General features: G+C 48.7%; 4 protein-coding genes and 1 long non-coding RNA gene across 6 annotated transcripts; 2 read left to right on the top strand and 3 right to left on the bottom strand.

Moving 5' to 3' along the window:
* The first annotated feature begins 3,127 nt into the window (after positions 1–3,127).
* LOC117644504 (VWFA and cache domain-containing protein 1) lies at positions 3,128–9,260 on the top strand. Its single transcript, XM_034384030.1, has 13 exons — positions 3,128–3,970; positions 4,053–4,185; positions 4,269–4,762; positions 4,848–5,084; positions 5,154–5,303; positions 5,379–5,569; positions 5,645–5,840; positions 5,973–6,219; positions 6,305–6,974; positions 7,058–7,296; positions 7,379–7,524; positions 7,597–7,848; positions 7,924–9,260. The coding sequence occupies exons 1-13, from the start codon at positions 3,343–3,345 to the stop codon at positions 8,238–8,240; spliced, it is 3,900 nt and encodes a 1,299-aa protein (XP_034239921.1). The 5' UTR covers positions 3,128–3,342; the 3' UTR covers positions 8,241–9,260.
* Positions 9,254–11,552, bottom strand: LOC117644506 (GPN-loop GTPase 2). The gene is made up of 8 exons (XM_034384033.1): positions 11,396–11,552; positions 10,986–11,153; positions 10,797–10,910; positions 10,404–10,716; positions 10,118–10,323; positions 9,923–10,037; positions 9,656–9,851; positions 9,254–9,581 (listed from the first exon to the last, which is right to left on the bottom strand). Exons 4-8 carry the CDS (start codon positions 10,537–10,539, stop codon positions 9,317–9,319), a joined length of 918 nt encoding a protein of 305 aa, XP_034239924.1. The 5' UTR covers positions 10,540–10,716; positions 10,797–10,910; positions 10,986–11,153; positions 11,396–11,552; the 3' UTR covers positions 9,254–9,316.
* LOC117644762 (proteasome assembly chaperone 3-like) lies at positions 10,548–11,140 on the bottom strand. Its single transcript, XM_034384377.1, has 3 exons — positions 10,986–11,140; positions 10,797–10,910; positions 10,548–10,716 (listed from the first exon to the last, which is right to left on the bottom strand). The coding sequence occupies exons 1-3, from the start codon at positions 11,138–11,140 to the stop codon at positions 10,548–10,550; spliced, it is 438 nt and encodes a 145-aa protein (XP_034240268.1).
* On the top strand, positions 11,213–13,394 carry LOC117644505 (proline-rich protein PRCC). Of its 2 annotated transcripts, none has more exons than XM_034384032.1 (6): positions 11,213–11,463; positions 11,719–12,108; positions 12,198–12,251; positions 12,344–12,817; positions 12,904–13,110; positions 13,188–13,394. In XM_034384032.1, exons 2-6 carry the CDS (start codon positions 11,719–11,721, stop codon positions 13,272–13,274), a joined length of 1,212 nt encoding a protein of 403 aa, XP_034239923.1. In that variant the 5' UTR covers positions 11,213–11,463; the 3' UTR covers positions 13,275–13,394. The 2 variants fall into 2 exon arrangements, with proteins under 2 accessions (XP_034239923.1, XP_034239922.1); XM_034384031.1 differs by lacking the exon at positions 11,213–11,463 and adding an exon at positions 11,486–11,627.
* A 911-nt stretch (positions 13,395–14,305) lies between these two features.
* Positions 14,306–22,469, bottom strand: LOC117644435. Its single transcript, XR_004587663.1, has 2 exons — positions 22,134–22,469; positions 14,306–21,126 (listed from the first exon to the last, which is right to left on the bottom strand). It is a non-coding gene; the product is annotated as an uncharacterized LOC117644435 (long non-coding RNA).
* Positions 22,470–26,023: the final 3,554 nt, after the last annotated feature.

Below are 26,023 nucleotides of genomic sequence, written 5' to 3'. Positions count from 1 at the left end.
GCCAGGCTGGTCCACTGGAACGCGCAATTGTTCGTAGGGCTGCCATGGCGCGTTGCTTCGCGTTGCTTCGCGTTGCTTCGCGTTGCTTCGCGTTGCTTCGCGGCCTCGTCCCGCCGCCTCCTTCTTGGGCAAGGTCCTCACGTCGGGGCACTTACGTGACGTAACGGCACGTGACTGGGGCGCGAGACCCGAGGAGCGCGGTTCGAGACCCACCAGACGCCACTCTGGCAAAAAATGATGTCCAACCCGGGTTTTTGATTTCCGGTTCACCAGACTGGTTCGGCGCCGCCAGGGACGCCGTCGCGGGCGTTTCTATTTTCTCTTTCGGTGGCGGAGGACTCGGAGGACAGGACCACCGGCGAGACCGGCAGAGCTTCTCTCTGGAGGAGGACGACGACCAGGAACGAGAAAAACAGAAAACCGATCCCTCGTTCTGTGGTTCTGTGTTGCGTTTTTGCGGAAAAGCGTCCCGCGTCCGACATGACAAGGTTCGCGATGCGAGATTGCGGCGTTGCGCGTCCTCCCAGCAGACTGAGGTTCGTCTTCGTCGCTCTGTCTCTCTCGCACCTATAGGTAACGCCCCCTGAGTGCGAGAGAGACAGAGCGACGAAGACGACTCTGGGAATGAGTCTGCTGCCGCGGCCGTGGGTCGACGCCGTGCTTCCACACGCCGTGCTTCCATACGTCGCTGCTTCGCGTTGGCGCCCACGTAGAGGGTCGTCGCCCGAAGTCGCCCGCACTCCCTGCGTACCGCCCCGCGTACCGCGCACGCCGCACAGGCCGCGCACCGCGTAGTCCGTCTGTCTCTCTCGCACCCCTCCGTACTCCAGGACGCCCCGCGAGTGCAACAGAGACAGCGCGACGACCCCTCGGACTCGGAAGCAGTGCTCTCTGCGCCGCGCCGTGCTCGCGCCGTCTCGCGCCCCGGGGCCGCTTTTCGAAATTGGAATTTCGGAGCCCGTTCCAAATTTAGATCGGTTGTGACGAGGACGAGGAGAAAGTCGTGTGTCCCTCTTTGTCTAATCCTCTGTCCGGCTGCTTTCCTTTCCTGTCCTGTCCGCGCTGCTCCGCTCGGCCAGAGAGTCGTTCTCGTCGCTCTGTCTCTCTCTCGCACTCATGGGGCGTCCCGTATAGGTGCGAGAGAGACAGAGCGACGAAGACGACTCTCGGAATCAGTCTGCTGGAGCTGGACCGCATTTTCGACGCCTCTGAATCCCCGGGCCGCCACGCCGCCACGCCACGCCGCCAGCCAGCCGATGGGGTTCGAGCTCTTCGAGCTGGAGGCTGGCTGGAGGCGCGCTTCCCCGCCCCCCTGCGCCCCGCTGTGCCCCTCCGGGTCCCTCCTCGACGGCCGGCCGGCCGGCCCATGGGCCGGGCCTGTCGGCGGGTACAGGCTTAGTACCCGGCAGCTGCAGAGGGGACGGGTTGGGCGGGACGGCTCACCCAAGCCGGCCGGCCAGCCAGCCAGCCAGCCAGCCAGGCAGGCAGCCCCCCACTCGGTATTAACATAACCGGTCTCAAGTGGCGGCCTGGACGGGCCTGGACGGGCCTGGACGGGCCTGGACCAACAGAGGCTGGCTCGGGGCTCAAGGCTCGGGGCCGCCTGGTACCCGTGCGCCCGGTACTGCCGGTACTGCCGGTACCCGTTCACAGGATGATTCGAAAATGGTGATCAGCGCGTCCACGGCGCGAACCCCGGCCCGGCCATGGCCCGGCCAGGGCGTACGGCGTCCAGGGTGGCCAGGGCACTCGCTGGCACCCCGACGACCCTCCCAGGGACGTCGCCCAGTCGCCCAAGGAGACGGACGGGGCGTTCCTTCGTCGAATAGTGCCCCATGTTCCAGGCATTGCGTGACTCCCCCCTCCCGTTCCTAGACTCCAGCTGAGCGCCTGCTGGAGTTGACCTAGGTCCCAGCGAGTAGCGAATGTGGACCCGCGTCGCCGACCGGGTTTCCTGGCCGTGGCTGCCCTGGCGTGCTCGGCGCGCTGTGGCAACTGCCTCCCTCGTCTACAGGACTCGTCTAGGATCTCGCGGGGAAACCATGGCCACGTCACCGCGAGGCCGACGCCGAGGTCGACCCCCGACCCCCCGGCCGCGGACTCCTAGATCACGGCCTCGGCCAGGACCAGGGCCTAAACGCAGGCCGCGCCACAGGCCCAGCGGCCAGCACGCCAAGGGCATCCACAGGGCGGACCCTGGAGCCCTTGGAGACCGGAGCCCCTGGTCGCCAACAAGGCTATAAAGTTGATAAGTAGCCCGGGTTGGCCCTGGTCGGCCCCGGTGGAGGCTGTGGAGGCTGTGGAGGGGGCGCCGCGCTGCCGCGCCCCCGCTCTCCGTCGCCATTGGGTGAGCGGCGAGGAGCGGCGAAGCTCGGCGAAGCACGGCGAAGCCTTTAGCGCCCTGCGCTGCCCGCGCCTACCCGCGCCCGGCGACCACTCGCCGTTCAAATCTGGCCAATCCAATCGCTGCTCGCTGCGCGGTACCCGTTCTCCCGCTCTCACTCGCACTCACGCACTCGGCCGCAGACCGAGAGAGAGAGAGGGAGAGAGAGAGAGAGAGAGAGAGAGAGAGAGAGAGAGAGAGAGAGAGAGAGAGAGAGAGAGAGAGAGAGAGAGAGAGAGAGAGAGAGAGAGAGAGAGAGAGAGGCAGGGCAGGGTGCCGCAGGCCCGGCCGACCAACGGCCAAATCTCGACGGTTGCCAATTCAAATACTTGTTGCGAGGGCCGGCCAGCCGAAAAAGAGTTATTTGGGAATGCGGGGCGCGGGGCGGCGTGAAAAAAGCGAAACTCGAATTTCGTGGGAGGGTCCGTCCAGCAGCCACGCGCAATACGCGCTCCTCCCTCGTGAACTGGAACTGGAGTCTGATTTTGAGTGCCACACAGTCTGCAAAGTTGAGAAAGCACAGGTCTCCGCGCTCCGACCGCCGAGAGCCCGACGAGCGCCCGAACAAGCGCGGGTAGGCAGCCTCCCCGTTGACTCGTCGCGCGTGGTGGCCTACCCTGCAGTCCACAGGCGTTGAAGCAAGTTTCTCATAGTTGGGATCGTTGTTGCTCACAGTTTCTCATACCTCGTGTAGCCTCGTGTCGACCTCCTCTGTCTCTTCTGTCGGCTGCTACGAAAGCCGAATGTGAATGAGAAGAAATAGGTCCGATTTCAATGTGGACTTGGACCGTGGATGCTGCATGCTGTGATTTGTTTACAAAACAATTTGGAACTTTGTTTATCTACCATTTGCTACAGTTTGTCAGAACCGTTTCTACTACGAAAATGTCTCATCCACGTCAATGAAACGATACAACGAGTAGAAGTATTAGAAATTTTTTGGTACAACTCCAGCAGCTATGGTCGATCGGGCTTCCTTAACCTCCATTGTAAGGAGAAAAGAGTTGGTGGTAACATGTACCATCTTGCTGTGTGTTGTGGAGTTGTCGTATGGTTCTTACGGTCTTGTGTTGAGTAATGGCACGAACCTTTTTCCATACCCAAGCCCTAAGTTTAATTTAAATGCTGAGGTTGATCCCGTTGCAAATGCTGATTCAAATGTTGACCGAGTGAAAGAAGAAGTGACACCAAGTTCTATTGATGGCCTGCTGCTAGAAGATGTAGCCCCCAGTTTAGCACAATGTCTACGAGATGTTTCCAACAAAGAACTTGGTATTCCCGCGTTGCAAGAGATCTATGATAATTTACCATTTGGTCTGTCTCGAAGTACTGACGAGAGAAGGGTGGATACCATTGCCTCAAGTATAGACAAGAAACTGCAAGAATACTTGAATGTACTCTTAAAAACTAGGAGTGCTGTTGAGAATGCCATTCATGAACGAGTTATGGGTCCTACCCAGTTACCGTCAGCTGCTCATCCCTGTTTTATCAATTCAGTTCGAGACGAGTATTATGATGTAAGGTATGCTCGGCCCTTAAGGAGGCTGGGTCATCCTGGGCCTCGGCATGGATTCAACCTCACTAGTGGTGAGTTTGCAATGAGACTCTTCTAAGGTTTGATCCTTGCTTTCTGTCTTTAACTTGCCATATCTGTCTTTTTGTGTTGCAGTGTTTGTTCAGAATACAAGATCGGCACCATCTATGAAACTTCAATATCTAATGGCAGGAACTGGGTTCTCAACCAGTGGTGATCATCTGCTACAAGACATGCCTTGTAATACTTTTGATGAAACCCGTTTGAGGTGGGTAAATTTTTCTCAATTGGGCTGTTTCCTACTACATCTGCAAAACTTAATGACAATCCTCTTCTTAATTTTTTTAACAGGAGTATTTTCTTGGCTACAACCTCTTCAGACACCAAGAGAGTCATTATCATGATAGATTATGGTCGATCTGTAAGCGTCACACAATTAGAATTGGCAAAGATCCTAGCTCGCAGCATGATTGAAACTTTGTCGCACCACGATCATGTTGGATTGATAGGTGTGGCAGAGGAGGCACTGCTCCCAATGGACAATGGCTGCTCTCAGCACTCGTTGCCTCTGGCAACTCATGAGACAAAATATCACTTTCTGAAGTATATTGAAGGATTATCCAAGTCTCTGGGAGCAACAAACCATTCACTCGGATTTCAGAATGTCTTTGAAATCATATCCAACTCGGTACCTTCAAATGTTACTGCTCCTATTTTGGTAGTGTATCTGAGTAGGGGCCTTTTATCCTCTTTGACTGATGCCAAGACAGTCCTGCAGACAATAGCTCAAGGAAGAGAAGCTACACCCCATGACATAGTCATTAACACGTGTGCATTAATTGATGGTGAGTACCCCATTCATCCAGTCAACAATAAATCTGCACACTGTTCGTCTCAAGTCATAATATCCACTGACATTTTTTTTTTCAGATGGGAAGCCATTGATGTATGAAAAACATTTCCTGCAAGACGTTGCAAAGCAAAATTTTAGCAAGTATAATATTTCAATCCCAGAAGCCAGAAAAGTAACTCCCGGAGTATTAATATCTGCTAACACATCATCAAATCTTGGCCCAATAGTCGGACAGCTTTTCTCTGGCTTACCAGTTTCCGGCCATAAAGCCTCCCCATTGTTCTTTTTACCTGATTTTGATTCTGTCAGCAAATGTAAGTTAATTTGTTTTTTGTTGGTCCTAAAACATCTGTTTGTTCATAATCTGTGTTTTGCTTCCTCAGCGATGGTTCTAAGTGTTGCCCAGCCTTGTGAGGCATCAGGTCACATAGTTGGTGTTGTCGGCATAGATTTGTCTGTGAGTGAAATTGTTGAAAATGTCACTTATTTTAACACCTATGGAAATTCCTATGCGTTCTTCATCAACAAAGAAGGTATGGCAAGTGTGATTTGCTTTGGTTTGCTTTGGTTTCTCAAGGTTTTAAATTTTTCTGCTCTGTCATTTCTAGGCTACACCCTGATGCATCCTTCATTGTCAAGGCCAACCTTTGCTTATGAGCAACCTATGGCAACAGACATAAAATACCTTGAAAATAAGCCAGGATTCGATGAGGTGCGAGAGCACATGATACGTGATAGTGCTGGAAGTACAATTTTAACTTTCCAACATTCCACTTTGGGGAAACCTTCTACTAGAGCTGTTAGTACAATTTTTAATCGTAACAATATCGATCTTTGTCTATTACATTGTTTTATGATAATTTTGTGTCTTTAGGTATCGTACACCTGGAAACACCTTAAAGCTGGGCCCTATATAGCAGTTGTGGTGTCTGTTATACAAGAACCTGGCCACCAGCCGTTAAGTCTCGAACCAGTGCCACTGCATCATGATATGAATATTGAGTACCATCAATCTCAGATGCAAGACAAGTACTCATATTGTCGCTATTTAAGACTTCCTGCTTCGTTTGGTATGTATGCTAATGCAAATGATTGGGATTTGTTTATCTTTTTTAACAACTCAAATCAGCTGCTTGAATTTCTTTTATATTTCCTTTTATTTATTTTCTCCTTAATCTTCTGTTTTTTCTTATAACTTCCAGATGTAGGATCTGTTTTCCTCTCAGCATCATGCTTCCAGTCACCTTTCAACTTTTTAGATGGGCAGGATGCCCAGTCTCCCTTGGCGATTCAGAGTTATATGGCTTATCTACATGACCGTACAAGAGTTTTGGCTAACCCAGGCCTAAGACCCGGTGTGAGAGATGACGTAGCTGCTGTGTCTGGTATTGTGCAGCATTGGAAGCAGCAACAGCTCAGAGGAAAATTGAGAAAGTACACAGTTCGTCGGTATGTGAATGCTTTTGAATATTCTCTTGGGTCATAGCAATTGTTTGTAAGTAATATCCTTTGTTTTTGTTTGTTTCTTTTCCAGGTATGTTGCTACTCCAAGTGGAGTCCTGGTGTCCTTCCCCAGCTCGCCGACAGAAGATACCTTCGATCCCACCCGTCGCCATTGGTACAATCGTGCTCTGGAGTTCCCCGGGCGCGTGGTGTTGACCGCCCCCTATCTGGACGTCGGCGGCTCGGGATACATCGTGACCCTGAGCCACACCATTCACGAGGGTCGCCCCTCGGCAATGCACAGTGACACGGACGCGGTCGTGGCTGTGGTTGGCGTCGACTTCAGTATGGGCTTCTTGTACAAGCTCCTACTGGACACAATGCCATTTTGTGAAGAGAAAAACATCAAGTGTTTCCTCATGGATGACAAGGGCTATTTGATAGCCCATCCAAGTTTGACTGAAACCAGCGGCCGCCAGCCCCTGGAGCAGCAGCACATTACGCACAAAGAGTCCCTACTAGCCCATGACATACTGAGCCATAGAGGCTTTGTGACCAAAAGGGTTTGCAACAACTTTTCAGACCGCACTATGCAGCGCTTTTATCAGTTTAATACCAGCGTCACTGGCATCCTTACAAATTTGGTTCACGGAGAGCACTGTGTTCAGTACCAGGTCATTGCTCTGAAGGGAACTAATGTGTTTCTGGGTGTTGTCAACCAAACCTGTGATGTGACAACAGCCTTCTGTCCCTGTAGTACGGTATGTTGTCTTATTTACTATTTCAATTTTAAATGTTGCTGGCAAGCTTGTGTTTTTCACATTTTCCTTATTCCTATCTGTAGGAGGACAGAAACTGCCTGAACTGTGCCCGAGTGGAGCAGACAGAATGTGAGTGTCCGTGTGAATGCCCTCTTGGCATAAATTACTGCACGGGAGACTTGCAAGCAGCAGAGGCCAGCAATCCAAGCTGCTCCAATTTTCCTGAAGTTCAACGTCCCGCTATTTATGTGCCGGATTCAGTCAGAAGTCTTCCCATTTGTCCATCAGTAAATGTCAATTGTGAATCATTCCAGTCACACAGGTTGGTTTTGTTTGTTTAAAAAAACAAAGATTCAAATCATGAATTAGATTACATGATTTTAAAACTTTAACATATTCCTTAGTGAATGTCGTGGAGTGATTGGGTGTGAATGGTGCCAAATCGGAAGTGACGGTGAAACACCTTTAGAGGTACCCTTTTGCACCCAGTTCCTCAAATGCTTTAACGGTGTGCGAAATGGTGGAACACCCTATGGAGAAAGCTCTTTGAGTAAGTAATTAACGTGCCTGGCCATTAATGTATCTGCAAGCTTCATGTTAATTTAAATTTATTGTTTTCTAGATTTGAGAACTTCAGGATCTGGTATGACACCCAGCACCCCAGCCATGGGACCGGTGGCTGGAGGAACCCTGGCGTTTTTCTTGGCTCTTGCCTGCGGCCTAATGCTGTACTGTTATAAGCAGCACCGGCATCGCGCCCAAGCGCATGGACTAGCACATGCATACCTCAGCTCTGGGCCTGATACTGCAGTCCGCATGTCTCAGCTGGACAATGAGCTTGATGATATTGACATTCTTGACAGTGCTATCCAAGGTATGTGAGGTTTAAGAGCCAGCTGCTAATTTTCTATAATTTTCTGTTTTAACATTATGTTTATGCCCGGCACAGGACAAAGCAGCCAGATTCTGCACATAGACGGAATAGCTCCTATTTCGCCCTATCGGGTCAACACGGGATATAAAAGACCTGCTGGGGGAGACAGTGACCATGGATATTCAACCATGACACCTCATGATGATTCTGAAACACTTGCTTCCGCGGAACCACTTATTTTAGGTGCGTGTTCTCCGCCGAGGCGTTCAATTTCACGTCTTACATCTCAGTCTCCGACACCAGATGCAATATCTGAAAGTCCACCACAAACATCTTTAATGTTATCTCATCAAGTATTAGCGCCAGTCACTGTTCATATGGTTGATATTTAACCAAGTGTTATTTTATTTTGTTTTAGAGCTACTCCAAAATAATTTTGTTTTGATTTTTATCAAAAAAATTAATTTTGATCTAAAGAATTCTTCTGTCTGAGAATTCTTGTTTAGTTGTGATTGATGTCCTTGCCTTTTAAGTCATGACTTAGTAATGTTTTGAAGTAGTGTATTCTAGTATTGTTGACCATCCTTAATCATACACAATGGAGAATGCCAATAGCATCTTGTACCTGAATATTCTTTATCAGTAAATTTAAGATAAATCTGAGACTGATTAGGACATCTTGTCCTCAACACAGTATTCTGATCAGAGCGCCATTTTAATGCTTGCGGTACTGATAATATTTTAAAAGTCGTTTAGAGGCCAGATACTTAAACTGAGCCAATTTCCCTCTTTTTTTAATTGTAATTAAAACAATAATTGATGATACTTTTTAATGAGTTGATCACAATTTTTCCTAGTGGGCTTTGGCTTCTCACATGCCAAATTTGTCCCACAGTAATTTTTAAATGAACTTTCAGCCATTTTATGAAATTTTACTTTGTTATTTGTGTTCCTATTGTACTGATAATTAGTAATAGCAATAATGATGATCGTGGTTTCGTTTTTTGTACTATGATCTTCATCAATTCTCAAATAATTTTCCCTGACACATTTTTGTTATGTAGCACTGCCATGTAAAAGAAAAATCCAATCTAGTTTGTCCAGAAATGTACTTAATTGAATCCATGAAAGAAACGAATTATTGTTTAAAATAATTAGTGCCAAAGCATGGTTGTTGAAGCTGTTACTATTTGAGGCATTTGGAGTTGTGTTGTGGATATTTCTCACGGTCACCGTGCTCTATCCAGTTCTACCAAAGTTCAATTGTCTAAGGTCATAATAATTTTAACTGTAAATATGTTTACAGTAAACTTTTTTCTGTTCCTTTAGAATATAATAGTTATTCTTGAGATAATTAACTTTGATTAACTCCTGAACCAGGGGGCAGAATAAAGTAAACATAGGATAAGTTACTGTGTAGTTATTTATTCTCAAGAAACCAAGATGAAAAGACAGGATTGGAGGCGATTTAGTTGTTGTCGCTGTCATCGTCATTCATAAGTGAGTCACGCAAATCACCTATTCGCTCTTGTTCTGTCTCTGCCCCTACCGCACAAGCTAACATTTGCTGAACACTCCGCTCCTCTCCCTGACCATACACCCACCCACTTGCCTTATCAACCGCACTTCTTACTTTCAGCAAGCTTCTCTGATCCTTACTATTGAGAGGCAAAAAAGATACAAGGCTGAAGTCCTCAACTAGAGAAACAAGGGCAGCATTTAACTTCCGATACCTGTGAAGAAAGTAAAATTGTGGGTTAGAAGAACTTAAATATTTTTGCATGATAAGCAGTAATATGAAACTCACTTCTTGGCAAATGGGTCCTCATCTAATGCATCTAGTAGATACTGCAAGTCCAGGACATCAGTGTAAAAGTCAATTCCAAATAAAAGACGGTCCTTGTACTCATGCATCACATCCATCTTGGAAAGCAAGTTGACATGAGGTAGTCCTAGGTGAAGCATTGCCGTAAGGGATAGAAGAATGGTGGATATAAACTTCCCTAAAGAAAGAAACAATTTAGCACAGGCGATGACTTCATGATAATAAGTAGCATGATTTTAAGAAAGCTACCTGGATCACTGCAATAATGGGAATCTACAAGGTGCACAGCACACAATCTGAATCCTGAGCTCTCCAAGAAGGAAACTAGATTGCGAACAGATTCATTGTGAGTGTATAACTCTACCTAAAAATACATTAAACAATAATTACAGAGAAATTTCAACTCAGACTGGAACATCTCTTTTCTGGTAGCTTAAAAGTTACCTGTCCAGGACAATCAAAAATGATATAGTGGTCTCTGAACTTGCTAAGCTTATCCATTAGCCAATTTATATTTTGTAATAAATATTCCATGGCATACACAAGACCTCCATTGGGCCCTAAATGCATGTGTATCATGGCATCTTCAACAGTGATTAGTTCTGAGACATCAATTGCTGCTTTATAGCAAAGGTCATCATTGGCTGGATCTAGAAACAAAAACAAATACCTGATCATGACAGTGCTCTTGACCCCAGAAATGTGTGATGTTTTTGACATTATATTTTACCTATGTTTACAATAGCAACCTTCCTTCCGATGGATTCTAAGAAGGTACTCATCGCCTTACAATAAGTTGTTTTCCCACTTCCAGGTGGCCCAATCACAAGTTGAGCAAAGGTTGATGTTTTAATGACTGCAGCCATGTTGCTCTTCACCAAGATTTATGTTTGTTAATTATGTCCCGTAACGCTCTGACAGTTCTTGGGCTATGATCCTTCAAGCCTAATGCAAATAGTGCTGGTTTGTTGATAGAAGTGTGCTCACAAAGAAAACGAGCCACTAGCTGTGAACTTTGGTCACTGTCAACTCCAAATATAGACCTAAATCATAAAGAGAAAAGCGATAGGAACAAAAAGCCATTGAGTTCACTATAGTATATGTTAGAGAGAAAACAAGTTACTTCACAGTGTAAATTTCGTCAGAGGTTTCCTCAAATGTCTTTGGAGTATCCTTCGTAACAGAGAGCAGGTTCGAGAAAGTCTGACGTTGTGTGATGACAATGAAAACGCGGTTCCTGAAACATACAACGGGCATCATTGGCATCAACATCTACCCACACCAGGTCACCTAAAATTCAAAGCACACTTACAAAAATTCGATTATGACGAAATCGGTGTGAATATCGTCAATTTTAGCGGCAAGTGATGTTTCTTTCAAAGGCGACAGTTGCAGCAAGGGCTGGACCAGAGAGGGTTCCGATACATCCAACAGGGACAGTTTTTCAAGAGATTCAGCGCAGGCCATCTTAAGCCATCAGCTATGGGAAGAGAGAGCAAAACAAGTGAGAAAGTAACGCAAACAATCAATTTATTAACATCCGGGCCGGGGAGCGGGGACGATGACTAGAAACAAGCCTGATTGACAAGTCACAGCACAAATTAACTCTAGATAGCGGCTGTGACGAGAACACGGAATCAAACGCAGTGTAGAAGTATTCCACACGATAATTTGAGCTAATGTCAACAGAGAAAACACGAAAAATCAAGTAAAAATAGATACCTGAGTACCAAACAAAACAAGCCTAACCTAGCTTTAACAAAGCAACAACCTCACTGCCATCTATAAAGGTAAGTAAGAAAGATCGTGAGTCAAAACGTTCTGCTAGTGTGTTATCAAATCAAAACCTATTTGAAAGGATTTGTTTCCACAATATATCTTTGTCTGACTCATTTTCTTGGAAGGAATTACAAAACTTAATTGAAGCAATTTAAGTAATTCTCGTATTTTCAAGGTGTGGTGTTACAGGAGAAAAATAAACGGTGCATTAACTTTCTAACCTAAAAAAGTTGACAGGTTTGAACCATTTTGCTTGTTTTCTGCAGATGATGTCCCTCGTGGCCTATGGAAGCAGTGGCGAAAGTGAAAATGAGAGTGACAATGAGGTAGAACCTACTGCCTCTCCGAAGCAGGGCTCATCTCCTCAACTGACAGTTCAAGTGACAAGTGGCCCAGTTCCTGTTGTTTCATCCGATGAAACACTCGTACTTCCTTCAGGCAGCAAACAGGGTCTGCACACCAAGTTGCCACCCCCAAAGACTGCTGTCAGGGAAGGCATCGAGGATGAAGACTCTAGTGAATCACTCGGCCTTGGTTCGAAGCTACCTGCCCCTAAAACGCTCACTACTCCGTCACTACTTGAAAGTTCCATAGTTGCATCTAGAGGTAAAAATAAAAAGGGAACTGTGAAGATAATGATACCGTCACTGTCAGATGTGAGCACACTTTGTTTACTTTTATTCATTTTTTTTTGTAACTGTCGGTGCAAGTGTTATAGAACAGCTTACCTATTTTTTTGTTTCAGTTCCCAGAAGATGAAGATGAGCCCAAGCCTAGAAAGAAAATCCAGCCATCTGAGGTGAGGTTATCAGTTTCCTTAGACAATGTAATTCTGAATTGTAGACTGCACTGGTAACAAAATATTACTTGTCTCTAAAATGTGAATTGCAGAAAGGATCGGGGTTATTTGCATTATTACCGCCGCCCAAGCAAGCACCACCAATTAAGCAGGCCAACCGGTCACTAGTTCCTAATGTGCTGACAAGAAAACCCACTCCAGCACCAACCCCTGTGAGGAAACCTAAACCCTCTGCTCAGTCTGCCAAGCGAAAGCACCAAGACTCTGACCCAGAATCAGATGGGGATGGTGAAGGCATCGACTTCTTCTCATTAAATAAAGAGGATAAGCTACCAGATATTCCTATAGCTGAGGTTCCATTACTTCCCACTGTCACTGAATATGAAAGTTATGGAGTATCGGAAGTACCGGCTTTCCCAGACCCATCATCATCCCATCAACTAACGGACTACCAATATCAACAGTATCCTGAACCAGAATCAACTGCTGCTATTCCACAAGCTGATTCTGGCCAGGACTTCATTAATTTCAATGGTGGTGAAGACCTCCCATTGGATGACGAGGCTGTAAGTTTCATTGACTTCTAGAGCCATTTATTTTTTCAAAAAAAGTAATTAAAATGTGAATGTAATCTTTATTGTTTTGTTCGCAGCTTAAGAAGTTGTGTGGAAGAAAGGGACGCAATCGAGAGGAAATTCAAATTTTGGATGTGTCAGGTGATTCTATTATGCCTGATCAACGCGAATGGTTAACTAAACAGCTTACAGAGGAACAGCCACGGCCAAGCAGTAAAAGCAAACTCTTTGGGCCAAGCTCGCAGCAGAAGCGTAAACATCAAATCACCTACCTTGCTCATGTGGTAAGTAAAACTGCAGTCCTTTTTATTATGGTTTTCACTAAGGAAAGAATAAAACAACATGAATTTTCGACCCACAGGCTAAAGAAAATGAACTTGAACTTAAGAATCAATGGGCAAACAACCGACAAACTCGGAAACAAACCCAATCTAAGTATGGGTTCTAGATGCAATTTGATTCTAATGTTTACACTTCCTGTGATTTTCATCATTGTTTCCTTTCATGAAAACAACTGTACATTTGTAAATTGTTGCCTCTCAATTATATATTTTCACTAAATTTGGGAGCTTTGTTTGTATAATTTACTGTTTAGCCATGTTTTAGAGTCCTACAGTGGAAGACTGTACAACAACAGGCTCTTTTTAAGCTGTCCTGCTACCGCTTCTAGCTCTCCATCCAATCCAACTCGTCCCATCCCAATCCATCCATCCACCTGGCCCGCCACGCCGCGCCAGTCCGCACTCCTCATAGCCTCCTCCCCCCCCCCCCCCCCCCCCCCCCCCCGCCCCCTCTCTGCCCGGCCTCCTCGGTCCATCGCAAGACCGCTTTGCTAAGCTTGCCTGGCGGAACTTTTTACCGTTTTGGGCCAAACCTCCAAATTCACCCAAGTTCGAGTATGTTGTGCTGGGGCACTCCCTCGTGGATCCTGACACTATTTCGAGGGCCATTGGGGCTCTAAACAGTCTCTTTCTGGCGAAAAACTGGGAGTATTTGAGCCTGCGCCGCATAGGTAGGCAACCCACCGTCCACAGCGCAGGTGCAGTGCAGAGGCCATAGACTCAAATACTTCCCGTTTTTCGCTTGAAAACGACTGTTTAGGGCCCAAATGGCCCTCGAAATAGTGTCAGGAGCCAAGAGGAAGTGCCCCAGCTCAACATACTCGAATTGGGTGGAATTTCATGGCATGGCCCAAAACTATATAAAAAAAACCATGATTTTCTATCACTTTGTTCAAAATGTTACTAAAAATTCGCCTCTGTGACTACTAGATTTGGGGCAAAGTATTGACCTCCAAACTTCATGTTTGACCCGTAAAGCTGACAGCATTGTAAAAAAATTATGTTTTTAAACTTTTTATTTAACCTTTCTCTCTTTCTTCCTTGTTCTGTGTGGTCATAAACTGGCAGTCAATCTTTGCTTTGATAATTTTCTTTTGATAGAGGTAATTTTGGGTATTATGAAATAATTAATACAATGTAGATTCAATAATTTATTTATTCAGTGTAGCTGAGGATGGTAACAACTGCAAGCTAGAAACATTAAAAACAGGCAAAATACACTCTAGTACAAGAATCCAGCGCGGTTGCTTCCCGCAACTGAGAGCGCCAACGCGTTAAAACGCCCGTCCCTGGAAAGAATAAAGAATTAACAGGTCATGTCTGAAAACAATAAAAAAATTATTAAGGTCACACCTGAAAACATAAAATAATTAAAAGATGATGTCTAAGAGCAATAAAATAAGGATAACTCTACGGAGGTGCGCGAGAAGCAGAGCGACGGATAATGGACTCTCGGAATGAATTAAAAAGTCAAAGAAGAATTTTTTAAATTTTAAACCCTATGACTTTTTGCTGCGGTTTCCTTTTGTGTCACTAATTTCCTACGACCGCACGGTGACGTGTCGATTGGGTGGCCTACCTTCATTGCACTTGGAACGGCTCTGGAACAATGGCGCCGTGAGGGTAGGCCACCCACCCATCCCCACATTCGTTTGGCCATCTTCATCATCACTCTGACACTTCGACCTCGCGCGGTCTGTCCGCAAACTCAAATGCGGTAGCATTTCGGCTCGTCATGTCTGCTGCCCTACCGTGATGACCTTGGAGGGTTTGGAAGGAGCAAAACAAGAACGCACCGGGACCCAGATCTCGTTTGACTGTGTTCCAGCAGTGTTGTGGAATCAGGACGCACCCCTGGGCGACCAGCGCCCCGTCCGCCGAGATCTCCACCCGAGGGACGGAGGTGGTGGGGGCAGAGTGTTCGTGGGGTGACGAGGGGATAGCTGAGTTTCCGAGCGGTTCGGGGGAGACGGTTTTGTTTACACTTAGAAGTCGTCTGCAATGGATGCAAGAAAGAAAGCATGTTTTGAAATTTGTTGTCTATTATGCGAAAATTAAGGGGCAAGAGGATTGCACCTACAAGAGTAAGAGGTTATATTGCAAGAACTATTCCCAGGATAAATTCAGTTCAATTCAGACAACATTTCAGAATGATTCCAACAGTGTTCAATGATTTAGAAAATTTATTGGGCCCTTTACTCTCTAAAAGATCAGAAGTGGGACGTTCAACAACACCAGTTAGGACCGTCGGGGACCCGCTGCTCCGCTCACTCTGGGCGCAGCGCCTGCCGAGCATCACAGAGCGGTCATCGCGGGAAACCCCACGATGCAGCTCGACGCCGTCGAATCATCATTTGCGTGATCGAGTGTCTAGAAAAACTTCTACCGCTCGTATCCGATAAAGCACTTGAGAGGCTATCCCGCCTCGTGGAGGCAATCGCATTTTCGAGCAGTCCAAAAGAAGAAAGAAGATGCCGGGAGAAGATGATGTTCCTAGATAATCCACACACTACCAGAAGATCCTGGTAAATCTAACGCGCCACGGTGTGTAAAGTCAACGTGAGAGGCCGTGAGAGGTCGAGACGAGCCCCGCGCCAGACAAGACAACCCCAAACTGGTGCTGGTACGAGACAGAAGAAACGGACCAAGGAGCACCTAATGCGCCCAGCCAACCAGATGGCAGTCCACCATCAAGTGAAGCCTCTTCATCTGACTCGAACCACCAGTAGGTTATCTTCTTGTATCTTTCTTTAGCAAATTAAAAGCAGGATTGTTTCGTTGTGTTACGGGCGAAGGCTTCCAACTGCCGCGCCCCTGAGCCTGAGCTAGTCCCATAAGGACTAGCGAATGAAAGAGGAAGTGCTAAAGCTGTTTGTAAACTTAAGAGGACTCTTTATGGGCTCAAACAAGCTCCCATGAAGTGGAACAAAAGTTTCAATGATTTTGTTACCTCCAAAATTACAGTTTGTAGTCACCTACCTATGTATCCCTCGACCTCCCCCCCCCCTTTCCCCCCCGGGGGGCTTGCCGCGGAGCAACGACTCCGGCAGCTCCTCGCCCAGGACGCACCTCTGGGTGACCAGCGCCACCAGGACTGTGCAAGGAATGGTTCCTTAGTGTAATCCAAATCAGACGACACGTGGCGTATTATGTTAGGATATTGTGACAATGGATACAGGCTATGGTCGATTGAAAAAAGAAAGGTAATTACAGCCAGAGATGTTATTTCTGATGAATCCAGGAGTAAATTTATAAAGGTTCCTGTGTTGACAGGGGATTGATCTTCTCAGAAGAAAAAGAGAAATTGAGGCCACGTCGGGATTAAGATTTAATTCACTCAGACATCTGCCAAGTCACAGATGGAGCCTCATGAAAGGAAGGAAAAGCCCGTCAACTGTCGGTGGCTTACTGCCCAGAACAGAATGGGGTAGCCGAGAGAGCAAACAGAACCCTGCTATCATCATCGTGAACGTGGCGAGGTATGCTCACGAAAGGCGATAACTGATCACGCTGTATTAAGTCCTTGCAGTCCTTTCCATAAAAAAAATTCGTATCCAAATCAGACGATAAGTGGTACCATCACCAACACCCCAGCCCGAAGAAAGGTTATTACAACCAGGAATGTTACCTTTGATGAAACCAGGAGTAAATTCCTTTCCATAAAAAATTCGTATCCAAATCAGACGACACGTGGTGTATTATGTTAGGATATTGTGACAATGGATACAGGCTATGGTCGATTGAAAAAAGAAAGGTAATTACAGCCAGAGATGTTATTTCTGATGAATCCAGGAGTAAATTTATAAAGGTTCCTGTGTTGACAGGGGATTGATCTTCTCAGAAGAAAAAGAGAAATTGAGGCCACGTCGGGATTAAGATTTAATTCACTCAGACATCTGCCAAGTCACAGATGGAGCCTCATGAAAGGAAGGAAAAGCCCGTCAACTGTCGGTGGCTTACTGCCCAGAACAGAATGGGGTAGCCGAGAGAGCAAACAGAACCCTGCTATCATCATCGTGAACGTGGCGAGGTATGCTCACGAAAGGCGATAACTGATCACGCTGTATTAAGTCCTTGCAGTCCTTTCCATAAAAAAAATTCGTATCCAAATCAGACGATAAGTGGTACCATCACCAACACCCCAGCCCGAAGAAAGGTTATTACAACCAGGAATGTTACCTTTGATGAAACCAGGAGTAAATTCCTTTCCATAAAAAATTCGTATCCAAATCAGACGACACGTGGTGTATTATGTTAGGATATTGTGACAATGGATACAGGCTATGGTCGATTGAAAAAAGAAAGGTAATTACAGCCAGAGATGTGATGATGACTCCTTTGTTTAACTTGATTCCAAAAAGGAAATTCTTCTAGCCATGTGTGTGGTGTTTCGGTATACAGCCAGGGATGTCATTTTTGATGAATCCAGGAGTAAATTCCTTTCCATAAAAAATTTGTGTCCAAATCAGACAAGAGGACAGCAGAAGAATAGTGCTTTCCAGTCCATGTGTAATGATAAAAATATGATGATGACTCCTTTCTTTAACTTTATTCCAAAAAGGAAATTCTTTTAGCCATGTGTGTGGTGTTTCGGGGCGCATCAACAATAGTCCACCAAGAACACACTGAAAACAGCGAGTGTGGTGTTTCGGGGCGCATCAACAACAGCCCATCAAAACCACACTCTGAACACAGTGTGTGTGGTGTTTCGGGGCGCATCAACAACAGTCCACCAAATTCTAGAGTTAGGAAACTCATAGTCACTTTTGGGAATGTTAAAACTAAAATACGAGTCTATCCAGCTTCCTGTGGCATTCGAAAGGGCATCAACATCAAACCACCGAGAACCATCGAAGTCAATAGCGGGGCTGCCTTCCCTTTCCTCCGCTCTTAACACAAAAACGTTTGCAGCTTTGTGAATCACTGCACATCAATACACCTGCCACCTTTCGTCTTGAACATAGGAGACTTTACACCTTCCTGCACAAGTGCACTAATATACACCTGCCTCCATTTGTGCTGAACACAAGACTTTTCGCCTAGCAGTACAAACATTCACTTGCCACCTTCCGTGCTAAACACAAAAACGTTTGCAACTTTGTGAATCACTGCCCATCTATACACCTGCCTCCATTTGTGCTGAATACAAGACTTTTCGCCTAGCTGTACAAACATTCACTTGCCACCTTCCGTGCTAAACACAAAAACGTTTGCAACTTTGTGAATCACTGCCCATCTATACACCTGCCTCCATTTGTGCTGAATACAAGACTTTTCGCCTAGCTGTACAAACATTCACTTGCCACCTTCCGTGCTAAACACAAAAACGTTTGCAACTTTGTGAATCACTGCACATCTATACACCTGCCACCTTTTGTCTTGAACACAAGAGACTTTACACCTTCCTGCACAAGTGCACTAATATACACCTGCCTCCATTTGTGCTGAACGCAAGACTTTTCGCCTAGCTGTACTAATATTCACTTGCCACCTTTCGTGCCAAACACAGAAACGTTTGAGGGACTCACGAACTTGTTGATCCCGTGTCTTGGTTTCTTTATAGAAAAAGAGACCGTAGCACGGAAACGCAAGTCGGAGTCATCTCAACTCAAGAGTACATCAGCTTTCTGCTACCACACGAGACTGTTCGTCCCGCTGTGTCAAAAAGCCTCTGGGCCGGCCCGAACGCCGTTCGGTAAGGTGGCCAGACATGGTGACCACTAACTGGACTTCAAAAAAGCCCTAGAAAAAGCAACCACGACTGAGTACACTGGCGTCCCGGCTCGCGGGGGCTGCCCGAAGAAGACGAAACTGCCATTAGGTACAGGCACTGAAGCAAAGCGCCAACAGCGCGTACGGGTTTCTGCTTCGAAATCCTCGGTACGATCGAAATGTGGAAATTGTCACAAAAGAGCGGCGGCAGGTTTCTGGGTAAATGTTTTATGGCAGTATTCATAAATCACACACCACTGGCACTTGCTATCATCGTCCAGCCCTCCCCAGCCGTGCGCACAAAGCCTCCTGGCGCCAAACTGCCTTGCCCCTGTTGTCCAACACAGTGGTTTCACTCGGAGACAGAAGAAATCAAGACGACCAAAGGAAACACCTAGTATGAGAAAGTTGCTCCTCGAGAATGGCAGAAATTCAACGCAGGAGCTCAATCTCGAGCCCTTCGGTCTTCTTGATTTCTTCCCGAAATACCCTACTAGCTGGTGCAGGCAAGACACGTCTGGATCAAGCGAAACCCAGTCATATATCGAGCGCACCAGCTCATTTCGTTTCCGAGGTCTCCCTTCGTGTGGATTACGCGCGTCAGAGCGAAATTGACACAACTTCTGCGTCACTATGACACACGTAGCAAACTTGTGTCAACCCCTGACCTAACGTGTGACCGAGCCAAGGTGCTAGCTCTGCAAGCCGACACACTCCGCATGCAGATGCGTACGCTAAGGAGTATGTCCTCGAGTTCCAGGCCGCAGTACAACGGATTAACGAGACCAGACGTCCCATTGAAGACCAAGACCTCCTGGCCGCGCTCCTCCTTCAAGGAGTTAAGCCGGAGCACGTCCCCTACTGCCAGTTGCTGGAGGACGTGCCAGGAAGGGAACAAGTTTCTTCCCTTCGAGAAGATCCTTGCGGAGCTGCTCAGGGAGGGAACCAGAATCAAGATGGAGGGCGCTAAGCCCACGCAGTTCTAACTGCCTGGAAAAAGAGTGTAGGTCCCATACGCTCTTCCTGCAGCGTAGCGACCTTCTCTCTCGAAGAGTCGTGCATCGGGAAGAGGACCAGAACGCTCTTCTCAAAGCGCAACGACAAGTCTTATCAGTGAGGTCAACGCCCACACGCGTGCACCCTGCAGAGCAGTCGAAAAGGCCCGCCCAGTAGACTGACTCCGAGAGTAGTCACTCTGCCTCTCTCGCATCTTCACGGGATGCCTAATGAGTGCGAGAGAGAGCGACGAAAACGACTGTCTTCAGCCAGAGCACGCAAGGTGACTTGATCAGCCACCGTACCGCCCTGACTCGAACGACCAGCCACGTGGTCCACCCTGGTCTTTCTACCCCCTATTTCCTCGTACCTCGTTGTGGGTATTTTTACCCACGTAACACCGCCAGCCACAAGACCTCGTCCCAACGAGTGCAACAGAGAGATGGAGACAACGTTCTCTTTGTCGCACCCGTGACGGGACCCTGGCGTGGGCCGATAAGCAACCCACCAGCTGGTGCTGCCTCAAGACCAGAGCAGTGGCCACTGCAGAGAGCAACAGCCAATCAAGGAGGTTGACTGTTCTGCTTCCCAGAAAGACAGAGACAGTCTGTGCCGTGTCACTCCGTGCCTTTACGCTAGTACAGTCTCATGGGCGAGAAGGAACGCCTCGGTGAGATTGCCGAAAAGGCCCAGGCGGATTCATGGGCGAGAAGGAACGCCTCGGTGAGATTGCCGAAAAGGCCCAGGCGGATTCAAGTCCTAAGCTCTTCTTCAGTCTCTCTTGCGGATAAATACAACCCAAACTCTGCGAACGACAGTCCGGGGCCCGCGTGGGGGCGGGTAGGACGGGCAAAAAGGGTTCCACAGCGAAACGCTCTGTGCTCGGCCGACTCGCCGCCCCGCGTTCCCGCCCGAACCAAGGACCAGTGCTGCCACACAAGCAGCCGAAAACTGCGCGCCGGTGTCGAAAGGGTTGCCAACCTCAGCCTGCCTACAAGGCCCAACAAGTTGCCTGGTAGGCTGAGGTTGGCAACCCTCCCGACACTCGCTTGTGTGTGCGGCAGCACTGACAACCAAACGACCGCCCGCGGAGGCGCGCGGAGGGCGAGTAGGACGGGCAAAAAGGGTTCCAACTTGGTCACGTGGAACGCTCAGTGCTCGGCCGACTCGCCGCCCCGCGTCGCTGCCGCGACGAATGACTCGAGACGCAGTCCAGGAGAGAAGCCGTCAGTCGCTCCGGCCGGGCACCACCTGGAACACAAACAAGAACACGTCAGCAAGCTGCAGGGGGCCAGAAGACCGGTGGAGGCGGCCAAAACTCTAGACGCGTTTTGAGCTCCAGAGTCGCTGAACAGGACTCGAACCGAACGTGTGACCCTATCAATGGATTGCTCTCGGAACGAGGAATCCATTGGTGGGGTCACACGTTTGGTTCGAGTCCTGTTCAGCGCCTCTGGAGCTCAAAACGCGTCTAGAGTTTTGGCCGCCTCCACCGGCCCACTGCGGGCCGGACGGGCCGGGCGCGCCGGCAGCTAGGCAACACTTCCAGCACCGAGCCACGCTGCCTCGACCTCGTTGACATTGGAAAGTTCCAAGGCCGCCCAGTCGGAATCAAGCGCGCAAAACGGCGGGGAATTTCGGGAGAGCTGCCCGGGACGGAAACAAAATTCCCGCCGTTTCCCCGAACAGTGCCGCGACCGGATTACGCCGCTCGACGCACTCACAAAAACTAATTTCAAGGAGAAGATACAAAGCAGGCTGGCTCGTAAAAAGTTAGCTATTCAGGGCCGGCGAGGGGAAGCTCGCCCGAAGGGGAGAGGCCCGCGAGGGGGGTTGAGGCATCCGTGCAAGACACCTTTATGTTAATGAGTTCTGAAAAGGATTGAGGCCGGGTTCATCTTTTGTTCCCAGGGTAGGCGCGCTGCCCCTTTTTAGCAACGGCTTCGCAGTGCTTCGCGCATGCGTGGACAGGCCTTGTCTGCCCGGCCGGGAGGGAATGCCATTTTCAGCGTTCGCGGTATGCCCCAGGGCGCGGTCGCCTGAACCCACGCAGGAAGTGCGCCCTCACGTCGCCTCGCGATGACGGGAAGGCTGGACGGGGTACACAAATAGAACCGAGTCACCCGGTGCACGTAAAATCAGAACCAGCCCGCCGACGCGATGCGACCGGTCGCGCGACCTCGTTCGGCGGTCGGCACCTAACCTACAGGGGTCGCGTGGATGTTATCGGAGCGGGGGCACTAAAGGTACGTACTCACCAGGTGGCAGGTGGAGCCGCTTCGAGCTGAGCCAGCTGGGCCCGGCAGACCCGGCTGGGCCACGTTTCCAAGCCAAGCCGTTTCAGCCGCATGGCGCCAACGCTAGCGTGCTTCGCGGATCACGGCGGGTCGCAGCGAATCCGACGTGCATCGAGCAGCGTGGACTGATGCATGTCGGGAACGAAGCCAACAGGCATGTCTCGGAAATGCATGCGCCTGGCTTCTGGTCGGCCCGACTGTCTGGCGGCGAGCTGCGGCTGGCTGGCTCTGGCTGCGACTGACGACTGACTGACCGAACGACCGAACGCGAGGGCGAGGTGCGCTGCGCGCCTGCGCCGCGCCGACGCCAACTGGCTGCTGGCTGGCTGTGGTCTGGGGTGGCTGCCTGGCGGCAAGGCATGGCTGTCTGCCTGCTGCGTTGCGTGGTTGCTGGGCGACGGCGCAGTCCCGCCTCCCCGCCTCCACCTTCCGCGGAGCGTCCCTCTCCTCCCCTCCCCCACCCTAAATCCCTCCGAGGCTCGGTACACTGCAAGAAGCACGCCCGAGAAGACTGCTTTACTTGCCTCAGTCCCAAAGCCACAGCCAGTCCGTGCCTTGTACAGGACGTCTATGGTCCGGTTGAGTGTGCGTCCTTGGTGTCCTTCCGCTTTCCACCTGAGGCTGGTGCCCTTTACGCCCTTTAGGCCCCGGCGAGGCCCCAGCCACCGCGTGCGCCGCGCCGCCGCGCTCTCTTGTGGGGCATGTGGGGGCCGGCCGCCTCCCCCACACATCCTGCCATCCTGCGGACGGGTTCCGACGTTCCGAGAAGCGTTTCCGTCGCGTTGTCTCTCTCTCGCACTGATGGGCCTCATGTATCCATACAGTGGGCCAGAAGACCGGTGGAGGCGGCCAAAACTCTAAACGCGTTTTGAGCTCCAGAGTCGCTAAATGGGACTCGAAACGAACGTGTGACCCCACCAACGGATTGCTCTCCGAACGAGGAATCCATTGGTGGGGTCACACGTTCGGTTCGAGTCCCATTCAGCGACTCTGGAGCTCAAAACGCGTTTAGAGTTTTGGCCGCCGCCACCGGTCTTCTGGCCCACTGTGCGTCCCCTGAAGGTTCGAGAGAGACAGCAAACCAAGCAGAAGGGTGCACTTTTCAGAGGGGATCTTCTTTATGTGACCAGACCAAATCGCTCGCGCTTGCAGCAGGCGGGACTTTGGGACTCCGTGTGAAGCAGTTGCAGCCTGTTGCAGCGGTCACCACACTGAAAAACCAAACGTGGTCTAGACCACACCAACTGGTGTGGTCAAATAGGTGCCATTTTGACCGCATCAGTTGGTGTGGTCTAGACCACGTTTGGTTTTCCAGTGCAGAGGGGAACCACCGAAAGATAGATAGTGAGAGTGCATTACGCGTACGTGCAGTGAGGGGACGCCGGAAAGTTTTCGCCGCCTCGCGGTAGGCCTGTTTCCCTGTTTCCGTGGAAGCACAGCGCGGCTCAGGTAAACGGCACCGTGAACAAACGCGCACGGCAGTCTGTCTCTGTCGCCCTATGGGCCATACGGGCCGCGCCACGCAGGTGGGGGCCATAAATCGCGTGTGGGGTCTAATGAGGCTCACGGCCAGGTAAAGGAAACCAAAGGAATAAAGGACGGTTGAAGTGCGGCCCACAAAATCACAAAAGCCGTCAGTCTGCTGCTTAGCGAAACGGACGTTCTATTCCCAAAGCCCGCCTGTCTGTCAGTGTTAGTCGTTCGGGACGGCATGGAAACTGGATCGGGCGTCTTGCTGTGTAGTGGAGAGGGGGGGGGGGGTGTCCTGCCTCGGTTCGCCAAATTTTGCACGGACCAAAGAGCCTCCCCCTTGTGCCCAGCGCGCAGCTGCAGGCTCAGGGCAGGCGGACCCAGAGGAAAGGCGGTGGTGACAGCAAGAGTCGTCGACCCCGGTAACGCCCCGGGAGCATCCGTCAAGTCATCGCGAGCACAGAGCACTTGCACGGCAAAAAATACATTTGAATTTTCCTTTGCCAGGTTGCCACGATAGTGGACCCATATCTAAGTACGGATGATGGGAAGGGAATGCATAGCGACCCGTTGTCAAACCCATCGATTTTATGGTCGCATCGAGCAGCAACTTTTGGGTCGGAACGCATGGTGGAGGAATTTTTTTCACCCTATACCAGGAATGAGTCCCGATCCGGATCAACGGCTGCCTCGAAGGCCTCGAGGGTCTCTCTGGTGAGGCGGCCAGAGCAGCGTCGCGGCGTAGAGCGAGCACGGATTACACAATTCGCGGCGGCGTTGCCGCGTTTCTGCACGTTGCCAACTTGGCAAAAAAGAACCAAGACCTTTGAACAGCGTGGGGGAAGAGAAGAGATCCCCACCTGCGAAGCTGCGAAGAACCCCCTCCACCACATTCATCAAGATTGGTGAAAATGGATACGGTCGCTGAAGTACGGCGCTATTTTTCAATGGCAATGCTTTGGAACTGCCGTTGTTTTTCTAGCGGGAAACTCCCACGGGCGATCTGGGGTGGCTAACCCTTCCCTGTCACCCTGCACCTCCTCCAGCCCACTCCACCGGCACGCGAAGCACGCGAGAGAGTGTCTTTTCACTGCTCCGTCTCTCTCGCACCCCCGTGGGGTGCTCCACGAGTGCGACAGAGATAGAGCGACGAAACGACTCGCATGCCCACTGATACAGTATCGCACCGACACGCCGCACGCCGCACGCGGTGTGTGTTTTCGATAAGGCAGCCCGCCAGAGTCGAAGTCGAACCTGGGCTGGAGTTGTGGCCGTACTTGGCTACAACTGCTGACCTTGTGGTAAAATGTGATGGAAAGGTGGGAAGATCTCAGGATCAGGTAGAATAAAATCAGTATTTCAAATTTCAAATATTCATATTATATATTTATATATATACAAATATAAATATGTATGTATTTACATATAAATACTAGACACCTTCAAAGTGGGTATGTTGGTTTCTTGTGCCCTCCTCAATCTTAGTTCAAAATAAGTCAAATGCATCATATTTAAGCGGGGAAAGGCATTTGAATCTGATGCCATTGCCGCACACTTCTACCTAGTATGTGTGTCTCGTTTTGTGCCATTTCTAAAAAGTTACAGTCGAGCAGCACATAAGAATGTAAAATGTAATCACAGGTCTTCGCACAATGCTGCCTGTAGAAACAAATCACTTTAAATATTTTCTAAATTGGAGCCAAAGAGGAAAGCTGCTGGATCATTTAAATACAGAGGGCATCCGTAACAAAAGACTCATTTATATGTACAGGAGGAGTCTTACTCTCAGCCAACAAGCACAAAGTTCCTTGAACAATTTGTAACAGAACTACAATCAATATCATAATACATGGTTACCATAGTTACTGTATCACTCAGTTCAGAAAACATCTGATAAAACAGAGACAGTTCGTTGCAGAGATGTTACTACAAGTAGTCAAATGCACATCAAAGACTTACTGCAATCAAACGTTCCCTTACCCTGAAAAGCAGACTTTTCTGTAAATTACAGTACTTTTCCCCTGAACACATTGCAACTCTCTTAAGACCAAGCAAAGGAACAAAATAAAAAAGAAACAAAGTAAAGAAAAACAAGGTGATCCATAACTACCTGATTCACTTGACTTTCAGAAAGTCAATGCAAATCACATAAAAAAAAGGAAGTACTGATGTACTAGAACAGGCACAATCAAAATCACATTTAAAGTATAGGTATGTGTCCAAATATTGATGAGGACATTTTTTTCTTTCACAGGCATCATTCAATCGAAAAGAAAGCATTTATGAAACAAAGACGTCATCAAGTAAAGGAGGCCTTATTTTGTGACACCATGAAGTCTGATCAGTACCTACATGGTATAATAAGAAAATAAAGCATAAAT

Source organism: Thrips palmi, unplaced genomic scaffold (assembly GCF_012932325.1).
Source record: "Thrips palmi isolate BJ-2018 unplaced genomic scaffold, TpBJ-2018v1 HiC_scaffold_18, whole genome shotgun sequence".
NCBI lineage: Eukaryota > Metazoa > Arthropoda > Insecta > Thysanoptera > Thripidae > Thrips > Thrips palmi.
The sequence above is the reverse complement of the archived record's forward strand: the minus strand, read 5'-3'. Positions and strand labels throughout refer to the sequence as shown.